Source organism: Papio anubis, chromosome 20, assembly GCF_008728515.1.
Source record: "Papio anubis isolate 15944 chromosome 20, Panubis1.0, whole genome shotgun sequence".
In the NCBI taxonomy this organism is placed as follows: Eukaryota; Metazoa; Chordata; class Mammalia; order Primates; family Cercopithecidae; genus Papio; species Papio anubis.
In genome coordinates this window covers 7,624,117-7,644,199 of record NC_044995.1, presented here as the reverse complement: position 1 = coordinate 7,644,199, position 20,083 = coordinate 7,624,117, and the positions used below count along the sequence as shown (strand labels likewise).

General features: G+C 43.4%; 2 protein-coding genes across 3 annotated transcripts in view; both read left to right on the top strand.

Annotated features, from left to right (window-relative positions):
- The window catches only part of LOC101014050 (zinc finger protein 600), a 219,897-nt gene that overhangs the window by 30,903 nt on the left and 168,911 nt on the right, over positions 1–20,083 (top strand). Inside the window, exons 5-6 of one of the 2 annotated variants that reach the window (XR_004180428.1) lie at positions 3,235–3,336; positions 6,529–6,990. The exons of the other annotated variant lie outside the window; for it this stretch is intronic. The gene's annotated coding sequence lies outside the window, so the exon portion shown is untranslated. Of the gene's footprint in view, positions 1–3,234; positions 3,337–6,528; positions 6,991–20,083 lie in introns of those variants that run through there. 2 annotated transcript variants of the gene reach the window in all.
- ZNF888 (zinc finger protein 888) lies at positions 3,235–15,896 on the top strand. The gene is made up of 3 exons (XM_009198990.4): positions 3,235–3,336; positions 6,529–6,655; positions 13,337–15,896. Exons 1-3 carry the CDS (start codon positions 3,322–3,324, stop codon positions 15,352–15,354), a joined length of 2,160 nt encoding a protein of 719 aa, XP_009197254.2. The 5' UTR covers positions 3,235–3,321; the 3' UTR covers positions 15,355–15,896.

Here is a 20,083-nt window from a genome sequence, read left to right as displayed (position 1 = left end):
ACAATACCCCATCCTATACGGAAAAGTCACAAGCTCTAATTGATTTGCTCCAAACTATTATCCAGACCCATAACCCCACTTAGGCTGATTGCCACCAGCTGCTCATGTTCCTCTCTAACACAGATGAAAGGTGGAGAGAGCTCCAAGCAGCAACCAAGTGGCTGGAGGAACATGTACTGGCTGATTACCAAAACCCCCAAGAGTATGTAAGGACCCAGTTCCCAGGAACCGACCCCCGGTGGGACCCAAATGAAAGAGAGGACATGCAAAGGCTGAACCGACACAGGGCAGCTCTCCTGGAACGATTAAAGAGGGAGCCCGGAAGGCCACAAACATTAGCAAGGCCTCTGAGGTCATCCAGGGAAAAGAAGAAACTCCAGCACAGTTCTGTGACAGGCTATGTGAGGCCTATTGTATGTATACTGCCTTCAATCCCGTTAGCCCTGAAAATCAGCACATGATTAACATGACTTTAGTCAAAGTGCAGAAAACATTAGAAGAAAAGTGCAGAAACAGGTTGGGTTTGCAGGAATGAATACGTGACAGTTATTTAGAAATAGTTAACCAGGTGTTTGTAAACAGGGACGCAGTAAGCCATAAGGAAAACAGCAAAGAGAATGAACTTTGGGCCCGGCGAAACGCTGACCTGTTAGCTGCAGCAATCCGAGGGGTCCCCCCAAAGAGGCAAGGGAAGGGGGGCCCCAGGAAAGAGACTCAGCCTGGCTGTCAGAGCTTGCAGCATAACCAGTGTGCTTACTGTAAAGAAATAGGACATTGGAAGAACAGATGCCCTCAGCTAAAAGGAAAACAAGGTGACTCAGAGCAGGAGGCCCCAGACAAGGAGGAAGGGGCCCTGCTCAACCTGGCAGAAGGGTTATTGGACTGAGGGGGACTGGCTGGGGGGTATAATGGGGAAGAGAGAATTTAACAGGGAGAGCTCAGGAGGTGCAGAGATGGGAGAAGAGGCGGAAATAGATGGAGATTGAGGATGATCTAAAGACTGGGGAGAAGGAGCAACGAGAAGTTAAATAAGTTGTGGATGGAACCCAGCTAATTTTTGTATTTTTAGTAGAGACAGGGTTTCAGCATGTTGGCCAGGCTGATCTTAAACTCCTGACTTCAGGTGATCCACCCACCTTGACCTCCCAAAGTGCTGGGAAAACAGGCGTGAGCCATCACACCTGACCACCCATGTATTCTTGATTGAAAAAATTTGCTTATGTCTTAGTTCAACTTTCCCTGTTTTCTTTCCTTTTCTTTTCTTTTTTTGAGATGCAGTTTTGTTCTTGTTGCCCAGGCTGAAGTGCAATGGCGGGATCTTGGCTCACCGCAACCTCAACCTCCTGGGTTCAAGCGATTCTCCTGCCTCAGCCTTGCTGAGAAGCTGGGATTACAGCCATGCGCCACCACGCCTGGATAATTTTTGTATTTTTGTAGAGACGGGGTTCCTACATGTGCCAAGCTGGTCTCCAACTCCTGACCTCAGGTGATCCGCCCACCTCGGCCTCCCTGTTTTCAAGGTCAGTAGTTGTGTGTTTACACTGCTGCATTTTGTAAATGTTACTGTACTTTTCTCATAAGGGAAAATTAAATGTTAGGAATTAAAGGCATCAGAACCTTGCAAAAGAAGTTTCTTTAGCCCAGGTATGTGAAAGATACTTCTCTAATTCTAAAGGATAGGGTGATAAAGACCAACCCTCCCCATTAGCCCTTCCAGCCCCCCATGTAAGAATTCAGGCACATCTTCATACTCATCTCAGACCTTCTCAGGGTAACTCTGTGAAAATGTTTTCACTGTGAGGATAGCACAGCTAAATCCAAAGCAGGTCATTCAGTCCCCGGCAGGGAACCCTCCACCGGCTTCCTGTGTTCCCTGGGACAGAAGTCCAGCTCTTCACTGTGGCTCCGCAGCCCTGTGTCCAGGGCCCCTGCCAGTGTCCAGCCTCCTCCTGGGAGCTTGCCTTCATCTCCTGACTCCCTCTGCCCCAGTCACGTTTGCTTTTCTCTTTTCCCAAACTCCAAAACCCTTCCTGTCTCTGGTCATTGTCCTGCTCTTACCCTATGTCCCTTGGCAGCTCATTTACGATGCTGTCCTGTCCCTTTCTCCTCCTTCAGGTCTAGGCTCAGAGATGTCTCCCATGCCCTCCCACTGCCATCTGAAGTTCCCTCTGCCTGTCAGTCTCTATCACATTACTCAAGTTTATTATCTGTGTCAATCACATCAGAAACTAGGACTTAAAAAAAAAAAAAAAAAGGTCTCACTGTGTCCTCCAGGCTGTGAATGCAGTCTCATGATCTTGGCTCACTGCAACCTCTGTCTCCTAGGTTCAAGTGATTCTTGTGCCTCAACCTCCCAAGTAGCTGAGATTACAGGTGTGTGCCACCACACCTGGCTAATTTTTGTATTTGTATTTTATTTTAGAGTCTTATTCTGTTACTCAAGCTGGAGTGCAGTGGTGTAATCTTGGCTCACTGCAACCTTCACATCCCAGGTTCAAGTGATCCTCCAACCTCAGCCTTCTGAGTAGCTGGGATTACAGATGCCCACCAAGCCCAGCTACTTTTGTATTTTTAGTAGAGACGAAGTTTCACCACATTGGCCAGGATGGTTTCGAACTCCTGACCTCAAGTAATCCACACACCTTGGCCTTCCAGAGTGCTAGCATTACAGGCTTGAGCCAATGCACCCGGCCCAATTTTTGTATTTTTAGCAGACACAGGATTTCACCATGTTTGCCAGGCTGGTCTCGAACTCCTGAGTTCCAGTGATGCTTCCACCTCAGCTTCCTAAGTAGCTGGGATGACAGAAACACAGACATGCACCACCGTACCTGGCTAAGTATTTGTATTTTTGGTAGCGATGGGATTTCACCATGTTGCCCAGGCCGGTCTCAAACTTCTGAGCTCAAGCAGTGTACCCACCTTGGTCTCCCAGAGTGCTGGGATGACAGGCGTGAGTCACCACATCCAGCCTCTGCATGGGGTTTGGTCAGGGCTGGGTCTGTGCTCTGAAGGGGAGCTCATTCCAACCCAGCTCCCCACTGCTGCAGCGTGTGTAGGGGCTTCTCCAGAAGGGGAGTGGGAGTTTCCTATAGGGGTTTATTATCCCTGGTGTGGTGGGCAGCAGGGGGGACCGTACTTCCTCAGACTGAGGTCTCCTTTGTTTGTGTCATTGTGTTACAGGGAGGGGGTGTGTTGATTCTGAGCAATAAACAGCATATTTTTAACATTCAGGATTGACTTCTAAAGACTCTTGGTATGTGAGGAAGAAACCCTGAGGAAGATAACTGGAAAAGGAAGAGGAAAGCAAAGGAGTCAGGGATGGCTCTTCCTCAGGTGAGATGATATTCTCGGTGGATTGTTCTGTCTCCTTCCTTTCAGAAACGCTGGGCCTTGGAGTTGGGAATCTTCTCTGAGTCTGAAGCGTCCTGCCTGACAGGTTTGCTCACACTCACCCATGCCTTCCCTCAGTCTCTCTCATCTCGCTTGGATTCCATCTCTCGTGACCCAGTGACATGAAGTTGGGAAGAGGCGGCACTGGGCATGGGCCTGGGAAGGGCTCACACCAGACATGGATGGAGACGGGGTGAGGGTCCCGTGGTGTCAGTGCTGTTGGGCAGCAGGGATTGTTCAGGGGCCACATCTGGATGCACTGTCAGCTCTCTGTGGACGAAGATTAGAGCAGCTGCCAATGGAAGTCACGTATTAATGTGCACAGAGAACATGGTAAATTCTAGAAAAGAAGACCAATAAGGGGAAATGTTTTCTGCCTGATTTTAAACTACATTTTTAGGTAATTGAGTGAGCCTGACCAACATGGAGAAACCCTGTCTCTAGTAAAAATACAAAATTAGCCAGGCATGGTGGCATGTGCCTGCAATCACAGCTACTCAGGAGGCTGAGGCAGAAGAATCACTTGAAATCGAGAGGTGGAGGTTGCAGTGACCTGAGATTGCACCATTGCACTCCAGCCCAGGCAACAAGAGGAAAACTCTGTCTTAAATAAATAAATAAATAAAATGGAAATGAATGACACATGAATGATTCCATCATCATGTTAAGAATATAGAATCAACATAAATAATAGCAGGAGATTCATTAAACTATTCTTAGCACATTACGCTTATGGAGACAGTGGTGTTACTATGGAGAGACTTGTGAAGCAGGCTTTTGGTAAAAATGGTTATATTTTTTCTCAAATATGGGAGCAGTACTTATTTTTTTTTTATTCTAGAGGATAAAGCCATATTCTCATTCCACCTAGTATTATTTTTGTTATTTGTTTCTGAAACAGAGTCTTGCTCTGTCACCCAGGCTGGAGTGCAGTGGCATGATCTTGGCTTACTGCAACCTCTGCCTCCTGGGTTCAAACGATTCTCCATCCTCCAGGCCAGGCAGTTGAAAGGGTGATTGCTTCCTCTAGGAAGCGGCGTTTCCTGTTTTCTTAGATCTGACAAGATTCCCCCCTGCCCCCAACTGCCAAAGTATCCTTTTCCAGCAAGATGAGATTCTTCTTCAGTTAAACAAAACTTGCTACTTTTTGTATATTTAAAACCTATATATTTGTGTATATATGTATACACGTGTGTACATATGTATACACGTGTGTACATATGTATACATATATGTATACATGTGTGTACATATGTATACCTATATGTATGCGCATGTGTATGTGTACACATATGTATACGCGTGTGTACAAATATGTATACACGTGTGTGCATGTATACACACAAGTATACACGTGTGTGTATGTATACATATGTGTATGCACGTGTGTGTGTACATACGTGTATACGTGTGTATATGTGTATGCATATATGTATACGTGTGTATATGTGTATATATACATGTATATGTGTGTATATGTGTATGTATATGTGTGTATATACACACCCCCACACATATATACATACACATACATATATACACACATATGTATATATTTTGAAAATCTTTTATGGTTTGAAAATCTGGGACAAATGACAACCCTTTGTATTAACATCTAGTTTTTTGTGAATCTGTGTAGGTTTTGTTATGTAGCAGGACGAGCCGCAGACAAAACCCCTCAGACACTGAGTTGTAGAAGGAAGGGCTTTATTCAGCTGGGAGCCACGGCAAGCTATCGTCTTAAAATCTGAGCTCTCCGAGTGCACAATTTCTGTCCCTTTTAAGGGTTCACAACACTAAAGATTTCACATCAAAGGGTCGTGATTGAGCAATCTAGGGAATACGAGACAGGGGTTTCATGCACTGTGTGGTCAGAGTGAAACAGAACAGAGCAGGGAGTTTCATAATGTTCTTCTATACAATGTAGTTGATTTTTAACTACTAGGTTTAGGCCAGGCAGGCCCAGGCCTGCTTTTGGGCCTGGTACCGGGCCGCCTGTCTGGTTTCACTTCCTTGTTTTTTTTTCTTAAAACAGGTACTGAGTATAAAACAATGTGAGAGGGTCTCTCTCTTCCCTCAGTTATTTTGTGAACATTTACAAAATGGATTTTGTACTTTGAGTAATTTCGTTTTCATGTATTTTATTTTGAGATGGGGTCTCACTTTGTTGTCTAGGCTGGAGTGCCCTGGTGTGATCGTAGCTCACTACAACCTCCACCCTCAGGGTCAAGCCATCCTCCCATCTCAGCCTTCCAAGTAATTGGAACCACAGGTGCCTGCCATCACACCTGGCTAATTTTTTATTTTTTTGAGATGGAGTTTCTGTTGCCCAGGCTGGAGTGCAGTGACGTGATCTGGGATCACTGCAACCTCTGCCTCCTGGGATCAAGCCATTCTCCTGCCTCAGCCTCCCACGTAGCTGGGATTACAGGCATGTGTCACTGTGTCTGACTGATCTTTCACTGTGGGCATTGTCATCTGTGAAGACATCACTCATGCTTGGTCTCATCTAGATACTGAATGTCACTTGGTGTGTCCATAAAAGTTTCAAACATTTCTATAACAGAAACTCTGCATTGATTTTTTAATTTATTTCTTGTATTTTTTACAAACATAAGAAATTCATACTGACAGGGTGTCTTGATCTCTTCAAAAAGTATAATAAAGACATCATGTGAGGCCAGGTGTGGTGGCTCATGCCTGTAATCCCAGCACTTTGGGAGGCTGAGGCAGGCGGATCACAAGGTCAGGAGATCGAGACCATCCTGGCTAACCGGTGAAAACCTGTCTCTACTAAAAATACAAAAAAAATTAGCAGGGCGTGGTGGAGGGCACCAGTAGTACCAGCTACTTGGGAGGCTGAGGGAGGAGAAGGGCGTGAATCCGGGAGGTGGAGCTTGCAGTGAGCCAAGATCATGCCACTGCACTCCAGCCTGGGCGACAGAGTGAGACTCCATCTCAAAAAAAATAAAAAGAAAAAAAAAAAGACGTTATGTGGTGAAAAATCCCTTACTTGGATTTGTCAGAACATTCACTACAATTAAATCCACACTTTCCCCTCTCTCCTCTTCTCATTTTCTGTAAAGATAAGAACTCCTCCCATAACCATTTGGTTAAAATGTGTTTTCATTCCAGGGTCTATTGACATTCAGGGATGTGGCCATAGAATTCTCTCAGGAGGAGTGGAAATGCCTGGACCCTGCTCAGAGGACTCTATACAGAGATGTGATGTTGGAGAATTATAGGAACCTGGTCTCCCTGGGTGAGTTTAACTTCCCTCCTGGGGATGTGCCCTTGTGAATCTTTGCATTTTCTCTTGTTTCTCTTGGGTGCCACATCCTTGCTTGACTCAAATGGAAGCCATATTGATTTTGAAATGAAAAGCTTCATGATGTAGCATCTGGACTTTCACTGTCCCCTTTGTTTAGATGTTCTGCTTTCTTCATGATACCTCAGTGGGGGCTTCAGGACTAAAGTAGGCATAAAACTTTACAGCAGGCTGGGTATGGTGGCTCATGTCTGTCATCCTGGCATCTTGGGAGACTGAGGCGTGTGGATCACTTTAGATCAGGAGTTCGAGACCAGCCTGGCAAATATGGAGAAACTCAGTCTCTACTAAAAATACAAAAATTAGCTGGACGTGTGGGTGCACACCTGTAATCCCAGCTCCTAGAAAGGCTGAGGAAAGAGAATAACTCAAACCTAGGAGGCGAAGGTTCTAGTGAGCTGACAACACACCACTGCACTCCAGCCTGGGTGACAGAGCAAGACTCTGTCTCAAAAAGCAAAAATAACACCTTTTGGCAGACTTTAAACATCTCCAGTTCCTGGTTTGCTTCTCCTGTGCTTTCAATTCAGTAGTTCTTGGAAGAGAGCTCGATGTCCACATATTACATATTACAACGTTCCCCAAGCATTCAGAAGGAGGCAGTCAGCGGAGCAATTAGTGAAATATTTTCCTAGATTCATCTGTAATGTCTTCCTTCCTACAGAAACGTAGGGCTGGGACTCTAGAAAAGCTCCAGCACATCATGGTCCTTTCTTTTGATAAGCAGGAGTCTCTTTCTGACCTGCTGTCTCCATGTTGGAGCAAAGGAAAGAGCCCAGGACTGTGGAGAGTGAAGTGAAAATAGCAAAAATATCCAGCTGGGAGGGAATGTATTACAGGTGTAAAGGCAGGTAAGAGCTCAAATGGGCAGAGTGGAAGCTCCACCTTCCACTAGTGTGTGGGGAAACTCTGCAAGTGGGAGAATTCTGTGGGAAAAGAAAAGTTTAAATCCTGAGATCTTTGAAAGGACGTCTTTCTTTGCCCTTGCTTATCTCTCTGCTCTTTCTTTTCTTATGACAGAGTTTCACTCTGTCGCTCAGTCTACAGTGCAGTGGTGTAATCTTGGCTAACTGCAGCCTCCGCCTTTCAGGCTCACAGGATTCTTGTGCCCCAGCTTTCTGGGTAGTGGGACTGCAAGCACTCACCACCATGCCCAGCTAACTTTGTGTTTTTAGTAGAGATGGGGTTTCACCATGTTGGCCAGGCCGGTCTCAAACTCCTGATCTCAAGTGATTCACCTGTGTCGGCTTCCCAAAGGGCTGGGATTACAGGCGTGAGCTGCCATGCCCAACCATTGTTATTATTGTAGATAGTTATGTCTTTTAGTTCTTAGTAAACATGTAAGTGGTTGAAGCGTGATTCCAGGGTGAATATAACAACCACGTTAGTGTCCATTCCTTTCAGTATGCAGAAGTGAAGTGTGTTGTATAGATATTTGGGCCAAGGTTATTGTTACAGGTATGTTAAACATCTTAAACTTATAGTATAATAATGAAACTTAAAATTTCTGTAACCTGGTCGGGTGCAGTGGCTCACACCTCTAATCCCAGCACTTTGAGAGGCCGAGGGGGGTGGATCACCTGAGGTAAGTTTACAACCAGCCTGGTTAACATGGTGAAACTTCATCTGTACTATAATTACAAAATGTAGCCAGGCACAGTGGTGGGCAGCTGTAATTCCAACTACTCAGGAGGCTGATCCAGGAGAGTCACTTGAACCCGGGAGGTAGAGGTTGCAGTGAACCAGGATCGCGCCATTGCACTCCAGCCTGAGCCTCCATCTCAAAAAAAAAAAAAAAAAAAATCCATAATCTGCAAAAACTACTTCTTCTCCAAGAGAATTTTTTTATTTGTCAGAATTATTTCTGTGTATGTTCCATTTTCATTAACATATTTTTACAGTGTTTTTTCATGACTTTTAATTTTAAATAACATAAAAAAAGTTTAGTTATGAACAAAAGGTACACATATGCAAGTTTCTGTATCTGTCCATTTGTTAATTTATGTATTTATGAGACATAGTTTTGCTGTCATCACTTAGGCTGAAATTCAATGCTGCGGTCTCGGCTCACTACAACCTCCGTCTCCAGGTTCAAGCAATTCTCCTCCCTCAGCCTCCCAACTACCTGGGATTACAGGCATGAGTCGCCATGCCCAGCTAATTTTGTATTTTTAGTAGAGATAGGGTTTCTCCTTGTAGGTTAGGGTGGTCTTGAACTCCCGACCTCAGGTAATCTGCCTGGCTCGTCCTTCCAAAGTGCTGGGATTACAGGCATGAACCACCATGCCCGGCCTATCTGTTTTTTTATTTACCTTTACTGGAAAACTTTGTATGTGCTTGTGGGTTGCAGTTACTGTTTAGCCTTCTTTCATTTTTTTTTTTTTTTGGTTTTGTTTTCTTTGAGACAGTCTCAGTCTGTCACCCAGGCTAAAGTGCAGTGGTGTGATCTCGGCTCACTGCAACTTCCAACTCCCAGTTTCAAGCGATTCTCCTGCCTCAGCCTCCCAAGTAGCTGGGACTACAGGTGACTGCCAACACACTGGGCTAATTTTTTGTGTTTTTTAGTAGAGATGGGGTTTCAGCTTGTTAGCCAGGATTGTCTCAATCTCCTGACCACGTGATCCTCCTGCCTCAGCCTCTCAAAATGCTGGGATTACTGGCATGAGCCACCGTGCCCAGCCTGCCTCAATGTTTTTAAAACATGGTATTACTGGCTGGGCCCGGTGGCTCACGCTTGTAATCCCAGCACTTTGGGAGGCCGAGCGGGGCGGATCACTAGGTCAAGAGATCGACACCATCCTGGCTACCACGGTGAAACCCCGTCTCTACTAAAAATACCAAAAATTAGCCAGGCGTGGTGGCAGGCGCCTGTAGTCCCAGCTAATCTGGAGGCTGAGGCAGGAGAATGACATGAACCTGGGAGGCGTCGGAGCTTGCAGTGAGCTGAGATGACGCCACTGCACTCCAGCCTGGGCGACCCGAGACGCCATCTTTAAAAAATAAAAAAAAATAAAATAAAATGTGTTATTGCTATTAGATGGTTTCAAGTATTGCAAGTTTTACAGTACAGACTCTAAACTTCCTTTGTTTCATTAGATTTGTCAGGCTTCGGTGATATTGATGATGAGATGCTCTTTTTCCTGTCTCTGTCATTTCACTGTCTTGTTAGAAATAGCTTAGACTGGCCAGCTGGGGTGGCTCACTCCTCTAATCCTAGCACTTTCAGAACCCAAGGTGGGCAGATTGCTTGAGTTCTGGAGCTTGAGACCAGTCTGGACAACATGGTGAAACCTCGAATCTACTAAATGTCAAAAATAGGCCAGGTGCAGTTGCTCACACCCATAATTCCAGCACTTTGGGAGGCTGAGACAGGCCAATCACTTGAGGTCAGTAGTTCGAGACAAGCCTGGCCAACATGGTGAAATTCCATCTCTACTAAAAATATGAAAGTTAGCTCTTCATGGTGGTGTGCACCTGTAATCCCAGTTACCTGGGAGGCTGAGGCAGGAGAATCACTTGAACCCAGGAGGTGGAGGTTGCAGTGAGCCAAGATCACGCCAACACACTCCAGCCTGAGTGACAGAGTGAGACTCTGGGCTGAGGAGGGAGAATCACTTGGGGTAGGATAATGGTGCCACTACACTCCAGCCTGGGTGATAGAGCATGACTCAGTCTCAAAAACAAAGAAAAAAGGAAATAGCTGAAACTGGGAGGCTTAAGATACAGAAATTTATTTCTCATGAATTTGGAAAGCAAGAAATCCAAGAGCAAGGTGCCAGCCACATTGTTTCCTGGTGAGAGCCTTCTTCACAGTTTAACTTGGCCATCTTCCTGCCGTCTCCTGATATGGTGGAAAGAGGAACAGGAAATGAGCTCTTTAATGTCTCTTTATAAATGCACTGTTAGTATTCACCGGTAGTTAACACCCATGGCTCAATTCTCTCAAAGTCCCTGTCTGCAGGAACATCCTATTAGAGAATGCCAAATCTACCAAAGCTTCTTTGAGGAGAGTCGTTATTTATTTTATTTTATTTTTTTGAGATGGAGTCTCATTCTCTCGCCCAGGCTGGAGTGCAGTAGCATGATCTCGGCTCACTGCAACCTCAGCCTCCCAGATACAAATGATTCCTGCTTTAGCCTCCCAAGTAGCTGGGGTTAAAGGCACCCACCACCAAGCACAGCTAATTTTTTTGTATTTTTAGTAGAGATGGGGTTTCACCATGTTGTCCAGGCTGGTCTCGAACTTATGACCTCATGATCTGCCTGCGTCAGCCTCTAAAAGTGCTGTGATTATGGGCATGCACCACTGCACCTGGCCGTTACTCAATTCTTTTTTTTTTTTTGAGACGAAGTCTCTCTCTAGTCCCCCAGGCTGGAATGCAGTGGCACAATCTAGGCTCACTGCTGCAACCTCTGCCTCCCAGTGCCAAGTGATTCTCCTGCCTCGGCTCTTCGGAGTAACTGGGATTACAGGCATCTGCCACCATGCCCGGCTAATTTTTGTATTTTTAGTTGAGATGGGGTTTCACCATGTTGGCCAGGCTGTTCTAGAACTCCTGACCTTGGGTGATCCACCCACCTTGGACTCCCAAAGTCCTGGGATTACAGGCATGAGCCACCATGCCCAGCCATAGTCAATTCTTATTCCTTATAATGCTGTGTATTTTCTTGACCTCATGTATTAGAAGGTAGTGATCTTAACATGTATTTCAGCTCTTATGTTGTGTACTGGTCGTAAGAACAAGTTGTGGCTTTTTTCTTTTTGTTTTTTTTTTTTTTTAAGATGAAGTCTTACTCTGTCACCCAGGCTGGAGTGCAGTGGTGCGATCTCGGCTCACTGCAAGCTCTGTCCCCCGGGGTTCACACCATTCTCCTGCCTCAGCCTCCCGAGTAGCTGGGACTACAGGCGCCCGCCACCACACCTGACTAATTTTTTGTATTTTTAGTAGAGACAGAGTTTCACTGTGTTAGCCAGGATGGTATCGATCTCCTGACCTCATGATCTGCCCGCCTCGGCCTCCCAAAGTGCCGGGATTACAGGCGTGAGCCACCGTGCCCCGCCGGCTTTTTTTCTTAAGAGGGAATTGTTTAAAATTCTGTAGGCTGTATAAATCTACTTATTAGTTTCTTGCTTGTTTTATCGTGGGTTACAATATTTTATTATTGATTTTTATGACTTTACATGTGAGTTTTCAGTGCGTGGTATGCAATATAACTGATGCATTCCACTCATTAATGTGAAAAGTGCCTCCAGGTGCAGTGGGTCATGCCTGTAATCCTGGGATTTAGGAGGCCAAGACATGTGGGTCACCTGAGGTCAGGAGTTTGAGACCATCCTGGCCTATGTGGTGAAACCCCATCTCTACTAAACATATAAAAATTAGCTGGGCATGGTGGGGCATGCTTGTAATCCCAGCTACTCAGGAGGCTGAGGCAGGAGAATTGCTTGAACCCTGGAGGTTGAGGTTGTAGTGAGCCCAGATTGTGCCATTGCACTCCAACTTGGGTGACAGAGCGAGACTCCATCTCAAAACAATAAAAATACAAAAAATGTTTTAAGAAGTCACAGAGTACCTGTTCCACGTGGATATAGGTAATTTTGTAACAGTTATTCAGAAAAATATGGTATTAACATTTTCTTTTTTTTTTTTTGAGATGGAGTCTCACTTTGTTGCTCAGGCTGGAGTGCAGTGGAATGATCTCAGCTCACCACAGTCTTCGCCTCCCAGATTCAAGCAATTCTCCTGCCTCAGCCTCCCAAGTAGCTGGGATTACAGGTGCCCGTGACCACGCCCGGCTACTTTTTGTATTTTTAGTAGAGATGGGGTTTTACCACGGTGGCCAGGCTGGTTGTACTCCTAATCTGAGGAGATCCACCTGCCTTGGCCTCCCAAAATAGTGGGATTACTGGCGTGAGCCCCCACGCCGTGTCTGTTTTTTTTTTTTTTTTTTTACTCGAAGTCTCACTTTGTCACCCAGGCTGGGGTGCAGTGGTGCGATGTTGGCTCACTGCAACCTTTGCCTCTTGGCTAAAAGTGATTCTTGTATCTCAGCCTCCCGAGTAGCTGGGACTACAGGCACAGGCGACAGCACCTGGCTAATTTTCGTAATCTTTTGTTGTCTTCTCAGTGCTATGATTGTTTGATAATAAGAATTTCCATTGATTTTGATTATCCTTACAAGAGCTTGTTGTGGATTATTTACCAATATAATACATTGTCCAGTCCTTTAGCATTTATTTCTATACAATAAATATGCTGTAAATATGAAGAATATATATTTTTCTTCTTCTTGTGACAGTGATAAATTTTTTGCAAACTATGACACACTTTAGGGTCACAGTGGACAAACATTTCTTACTTTAGGCTTATACGTGTTTGTGCCCTATCAGTGTTTTGTCATGATACTGGAAATAGAATTCCATAGAAATGATTTGAAGGACATGAAATCACCCTTCATTTATTAAAGAATATTCCTCCTTTTGTGTTCCTAAACTTTGAAGCTCATGTTTGGGAAGTTTAAAATAAGTGTTGTTTTTGGTGTCATATTTACACATTTCAGTATTATATACCATCTGTACTTAATTGGAAACCTATTGGTGTTTATATTTTGTAGCTATCTCTTCCAAATGCAGGATGAAGAAGTTCTCATCAACAGGGCAAGGCAATATAGAAGTGATTCACACAGGGACATTGCAAAGCCAAGCAAGCCATCTCATTGGAGAAAGTTGCTTCCAGGAAATTGAGAAAGATATTCATGATTTTGTGTTTCAGTGGCAAGAAGATGAAACAAATGTCCATGAAGTATCCATGACAGAAATAAAAATGTTGACAGGTAGTACAGACAAATATGATCAAAGGCATGCTGGAAACAAACCTATTAAAGATCAGCTTGGATCAAGCTTTCATTCGCATCTGCCTGAACTGCACATATCTCAGCCCAAAGGGAAAATTGATAATCAAGTGGAGAAGTCTATCAACAATGCCTCCTCAGTTCCAACAGCCCAAAGAATTTCTTGTAGGCCCAAAACCCATGTTTCTAATAACTATGGGAATAATTTCTCCCATTCTTCATTACTCACACAAAACCAGGATGTACACATGAAAGTAAAATCTTTTCAATGTAATGAGAATGGCAAATCCTTTAATTGTAGCTCACTCTTTAAAAAACATCAGATAATCCATTTAGAAGAGAAACAATATAAATGTGACGTATGTGGCAAGATCTTTAATCAGAGGCGATACCTTGCACGCCACTGTAGATGTCACACTGGAGAGAAACCTTACAAGTGTAATAAATGTGGCAAGCTTTTTAGTAAAAAAGCACACTTTGCATGTCATTATAGACTTCATACTGGAGAAAAACCTTACAAGTGTAATGAGTGTGGTAAGAGGTTTGGCGGCAATTCAGCCCTCTTAGTTCACAAGACAATTCATACTGGAGAGAAACCTTACAAGTGTAATGAGTGTGGCAAGGTTTTTAATCAACAATCAAACCTTGCACGTCATCATAGGCTTCATACTGGAGAGAAACCTTACAAATGTAAAGAATGTGACAAAGTTTTCAGTCGCAAATCACACCTTGAAAGACATAGGAGAATTCACACTGGTGAGAAACCATACAAATGTAAGGTTTGTGACAAGGCTTTCAGACATTATTCATACCTGTCACAACATACTGTAATTCACATTGGAGAGAAATCTTACAAGTGTAATGACTGTGGCAAGATGTTTGGTGACAATTCAGCCCTCTTAGTTCACAAGACAATTCATACTGGAGAGAAACCTTACAAGTGTAATGAATGTGGCAAGGTTTTTAATCAACAATCAAACCTTGCACGTCATCATAGGCTTCATACTGGAGAGAAACCTCACAAATGTAAAGAATGTGACAAAGTTTTCAGTCGCAAATCACACCTTGAAAGACATAGGAGAATTCACACTGGAGAGAAACCATACAAATGTAAGATTTGTGACAAGGCTTTCAGACGTGATTCACACCTGGCACAACATATTGTAATTCACACTGGAGAGAAACCTTACAAGTGTAATGAGTGTGGCAAGACCTTCGTTCAAAATTCATCTCTTGTAATGCATAAGGTCATTCATACTGGAGAGAAACGTTACAAGTGTAATGAATGTGGCAAAAGTTTTAATCACAAATCAAGTCTTGCATATCATCATAGACTTCATACTGGAGAGAAACCTTACAAGTGTAATGATTGTGGCAAGGTTTTTAGGACACAGTCACAACTTGCATGTCATCATAGACTTCATACTGGAGAGAAGCCTTACAAATGTGAAGAATGTGACAAAGTTTTCAATTTCAAATCACGCCTTGAAATACATAGGAGAGTTCATACTGGAGAGAAACCATACAAATGTAGGGTTTGTGACAAGGCTTTTGGGAGTGATTCATACCTTGCACAACATCAGAGAGTTCATACTGGAGAGAAACCATACAAATGTAAGGTTTGTGACAAGGCTTTCAGGTGTTATTCACACCTGGCACAACATACTAGAATTCATACTGGAGAGAAACCTTACAAGTGTAATGAGTGTGGCAAAGCCTTTAGTGCGCAGTCAACACTTATTCACCATCAGGCAATCCATGGCATAGGGAAACTTTACTAAAGTAATGATTGTCACAAAGTCTTCAGTAATGCTACAACCATTGTAAATCATTGGAGAATCCATAATGAAGAGAGATCTTAAAAGTGTAGTAAATGTGGCAAATTCTTCAGACATCATTCATACACTGCAGTTCATTGGCGAACTCATACTGGAGAGAAACCTTACAAATGTCATGATTGAGGCAAGGTCTTCAGTCAAGCTTCATCCTATGCAAAACATAGGAGAATTCATACAAGAGAGAAACCTCACAAGTGTGATGATTGTGGCAAAGCCTTTACTTAACGTTCACACCTCATTAGACATCAGGGAATCCATAATGGACAGAAATCTTACAAATGTCATCAGTGTGGCAAGGTCTTCAGTCTGACATCACTTGTTGCAAAATATCAGAAAATTTATTTTTGAGATGATAGTTCCAAATGCAATGAGTATAGTAAACCATCAAGCATTAATTGAATTAGAGTAAATTCAGCATTGACTCGAGTTTGAGCTGACTTAACATTGAGTTCAAGCATTAATTGACATTAAACTGTTTATGTTAAGAGGATTAGGCTGAGTGTGGTGGCTCTCACCTGTAATGCCAGGACTTTGGGAGGCCAAAGTGGGTAGATCTTTTAAGGTCAGGAGTTTGAGACTAGTGTGGCCAACAGATGTGAGCCACTTTTCCAGCCTGTTTTTTGTTTAACAAAAACTGATAGGGATTTTGTGTATGTGTGTGTGTGAGCAATAAAGCATTTTAATCACCTGGGTGCAGGTGGGCTGAGTCTGAAAAGAGAGTCAGTGAAGGGAGATGGGGTGGAGCCATTTTATAAGATTTGGGTAGGTAGTGGAAAATTATAATCAAAGGGGGTTGTTCTCTGGCGGGCAGGGGCGGGGGTCACAAGGTGCTCAGTGGAGGAGCTTTTGAGCCAGGGTGAGCCAGGAGAAGGAATTTCACAAGGTAATGTTATCAGTGAAGGCAGGAACAGGCCATTTTCACTTTTGTGGTGCAAGGTCAACTGATAGGCATTTTTATGGGTATTGTGTTAAATCTAAATCACATTGGGTTATATAATTATTTAACAATATTAATTTTTCAAAACTATCAATATGGGTTGTATCTATGTTTTTAACCATTTTGATGAACATTTGTAGATTTCAAGGTACAAACTTCTCGGCTTTGTACGTTTATTTGTATTTCTTTAAGTTCTCTATCAAATGGAAGTGTTTAAATTTTCTTTTAAAATTGCTTATTGTTAATGTATGGAAATTCAAGTAATTTTTGGTGCTGATATTGTGCAAATCCACTGAATTAATTTAGTACCAGTAATATTTTGGTTGACTCATTGTAATTTTCTACACAGAATATCATGTCATCTACAAACAAATATAAATTTCTTTCTTTCTGATTTTGATGAGTTTTCTTTCTTTTGCTATTTAATTGCTCTGGCTAAGAGAGACAGTTTTGTGTGTGTGTGGTTTTTTTTTTTTTTTTTTTTTTTGAGACCAAGTCTCAGTGTCGCCGAGGCTGGAGTGCAGTGGCACAATCTTGGCTCACTGCAAACTCCACCTCCCAGGTTCACGCCATTCTCCTGCCTCAGCCTCCTGAGTAGCTGGGACTACAGGCGCCTGCCACCACACTGGGCTAATTTTTTGTTTTTTTAGTAGAGACGGGGTTTCACCGTATTAGCCAGGGTGGGGCAGACAGTATTTATTGAATAGAAGGAGTGACAGCATTCTTGAATTATGTGAGATCCTATAGGAAAAGCATTCCATTTTCTGTGCTTGGTTATTTCCATTGTTGAGGTAGATTGCCTTCTCTATCTATTTTGTTTAGGATTTCTATGATGACTGGATATTGAATTTTGTGAAATGCTTTTTCTCCATCTACTGAGGTGATGTGGTTTTCATCTTTCATTCTCTTCAAGTGGTATATCACATTGATTTGCTTGAATATGTTGAACCATCCTTGCATCCCAGAAGTAAGTGGCACTTGCATATCTACAATCCTTTTATATATCCTTTTGAATACACTTTTCTAGTACAAGCGGTCTTCAAGAAGCTCATGGAAAAATACGTATTATGAGAAAATTGTGCATGAATTTCACACTTTTTGGACCAAAATAAACTGGTACAAATCTGTTATAGCTTGTCTGAACAGGCTGTAGTTTGAGGCACTCAGAAGGATAAGACATGAGTTTGAAAAGAGACTCTATCAAAGCAATATCAATTCTACTAAACTTGAAATAAGAAGAAACATCAAATTTACAATGAGACCAGATGCAGTGGCTCAGGCCTGTAATCCCGGAACTTTCAGTGACTGAGACAGGTGGGTCACGTAAGCTCAGGTATTCAAGACCAGCCTGGGCAATGACGGAGCGAGATACTATCTCAAAAAAAAAGAATACTTGTGGGAAAGTTTGGGTAGAGAAATAATATCATTGATGCTTTATGAACAGGTTATGGGGACAATGCCCAAAAAAACAGTTTGTAAATGGATAACTCATTTTGAATTGGGACAAGACAGTGTTGAAGGTGATGCAGGGAGCAGCAGGCAGACCACATCAGTTTTACAGAAAAAAAAATAAATCTTGTTCATGCCGCAATGAAGAGGACTGACAGCTAACAGCAGAAACAATAGAGTTCGAGAACAGTCTGGTTAACATGGTGAAATCCGATCTCTACTAAAAATATAAAAGTTAGCTGGCATTGTAGCAGGATGAGCCACAGACAAAACCTCTGAGACACCAAGTTGTAGAAGGAAGGGCTTTATTCAGCTGGGAGCATCGGCAAGCTACTGCCTTAAAATCCGAGCTCCCTGAGTGCACAATTTCTGTCCTTTTTAAGGGCTCACAACACTAAAGATTTCACATGAAAGTGTCGTGATTGATTTGGCAAGCAAGGGGGTATGTGACAGGGTCTGCATGCACCGGTGGTCAGAGAGAAACAGAACAGGGCAGGGAGTTTCACAGTGATCTTCTATACAATGTCTGGAATCTATGAATAACATCAGTTGCTAAGTTATGAGTTGATTTTTAACTACTGGGTTTAGGCCACGCAGGCCCAGGCCTGGTTTTGGGCCTGGCGCCGGGCTGCCTGTCTTTGGTTTTACTTCCTTGTTTTTTATTAAAACAGGTACAGAGTATAAAACAATATACAATGTGAGAGGGTCTCTCTCTTTCCTTAGCATGGTGGCGGCCACTTCTAATCCCAGCTCCACGGGAGGCTGAGGCCAGAGAATCCCTTGAACCCAGGGTCAGAGGTTGCAGTGAACCACGGTGGCGCCATTGCACTCTAGCCAAGGCAAGAGCGGAACTTTGCCTCAAAAAAAAAAAAAAAAAGTCAAGCCTCTTCTCTTTCCTTTCTCCACCATCGTGGTGTGTACTTAACTCTGCTTCTCACCAGATCTTCTCACAACACTTCCAGGATTAAGCGATTCCTGGCCAAGAAACAAAAGCAAAATTGTTCCATTTCCTAGTGGATTCAGATGAAAACTGGTAAGAAAATCAGGTACAACTCCAAAAGGAGACATTGGACAAGAACCAAGCTGTGTCTATTAGAAATTGCACATGAGACGGCACACATTTATGCTGTCTGTCACAATCATGTTACCATATCAAGCTGAAAATGTCACCATTATCTGGAGAATTGGACACGTTTTATTGGGAATACATATTTTTTCTCTGTTACGAACGTGTTGGGTGGCTGGGTTCAGTAATAAATATGTGAGACTTGGCCGGGCGCGGTGGCTCAAGCCTGTAATCCCAGCACTTTGGGAGGCCGAGACGGGCGGATCACGAGGTCAGGAGATTGAGACCATCCTGGCGAACACGGTGAAACCCCGTCTCTACTAAAAAATACAAAAAACTAGCCGGGCGCGGTGGCGGGCGCTTGTAGTCCCAGCTACTCGGGAAGGCTGAGGCAGGAGAATGGCGTAAACCCGGGAGGCGGAGCTTGCAGTGAGCTGAGATCCGGCCACTGCACTCCAGCCTGGGCTACAGAGCGAGACTCCGTCTCAAAAAAAAAAAATAAAATAAAATAAATATGTGAGACTTTTCATTAAAAAAAAAAAAGTCAAATAATGTAATTCCATGGAGTACCTTAATTTGTGTTTACTGTTATGGAAAATCTATATAAAGCAATATCAGTGTGTCAAAGCATTATGTCTGTCACAAGCTTGTGAAAGGAAAATAAAAATTAAGCCAAAGAGAAAAGTCAAGCTGGGAACTGTGACAGACAAACCTCCCTCCCATTTTATTCCTAAACAAGATAGCTAGAATGATTTTTTTAAAAGGAACATAGAGGCCGGGTGCAGTGGCTCACACCTGTAATCCCAGCACTTTGGGAAGCCGAGGCCAGTGGATCGCCTGAGGTCGGGAGTTTGAGACCAGCCTGACTAACATGGTGAGGCGGAGGTTGCGGTGAGCCAGGATCACGCCTTTGCACTCCAGCCTGTGAACGAGAGCCAGACTTCATCTCAAAAAAAAAAAAGAAAAAAGAAAAAAGAAAACCCAATGTTTGAAGACTATTTTACAGTCTTTGTTCTTCACACCTGATAGAACACTCAGGAAGGAACAAAGAAAACACCCAAAATAGATGACAATTGGATGGGTGTGGTGGCTTGCCGGCAATCCCAGCACTTTGGGAAGCTAAGGTGGGAGGATTGTTTGAGTCCAGGAGTTCAAGGCCAGCCTGAGCGTCATAGTCAGACCTTGCCTTTACAAAATATTAAAAAGTTAGCCGGCCTGTG

Excerpts from the sequence above, each read along its gene's own strand:
- ZNF888 (XM_009198990.4), top strand. Across the intron at positions 6,656-13,336 it reads TAGGAACCTGGTCTCCCTGG|CTATCTCTTCCAAATGCAGG; the intron begins GTGAGTTTAACT and ends TATATTTTGTAG.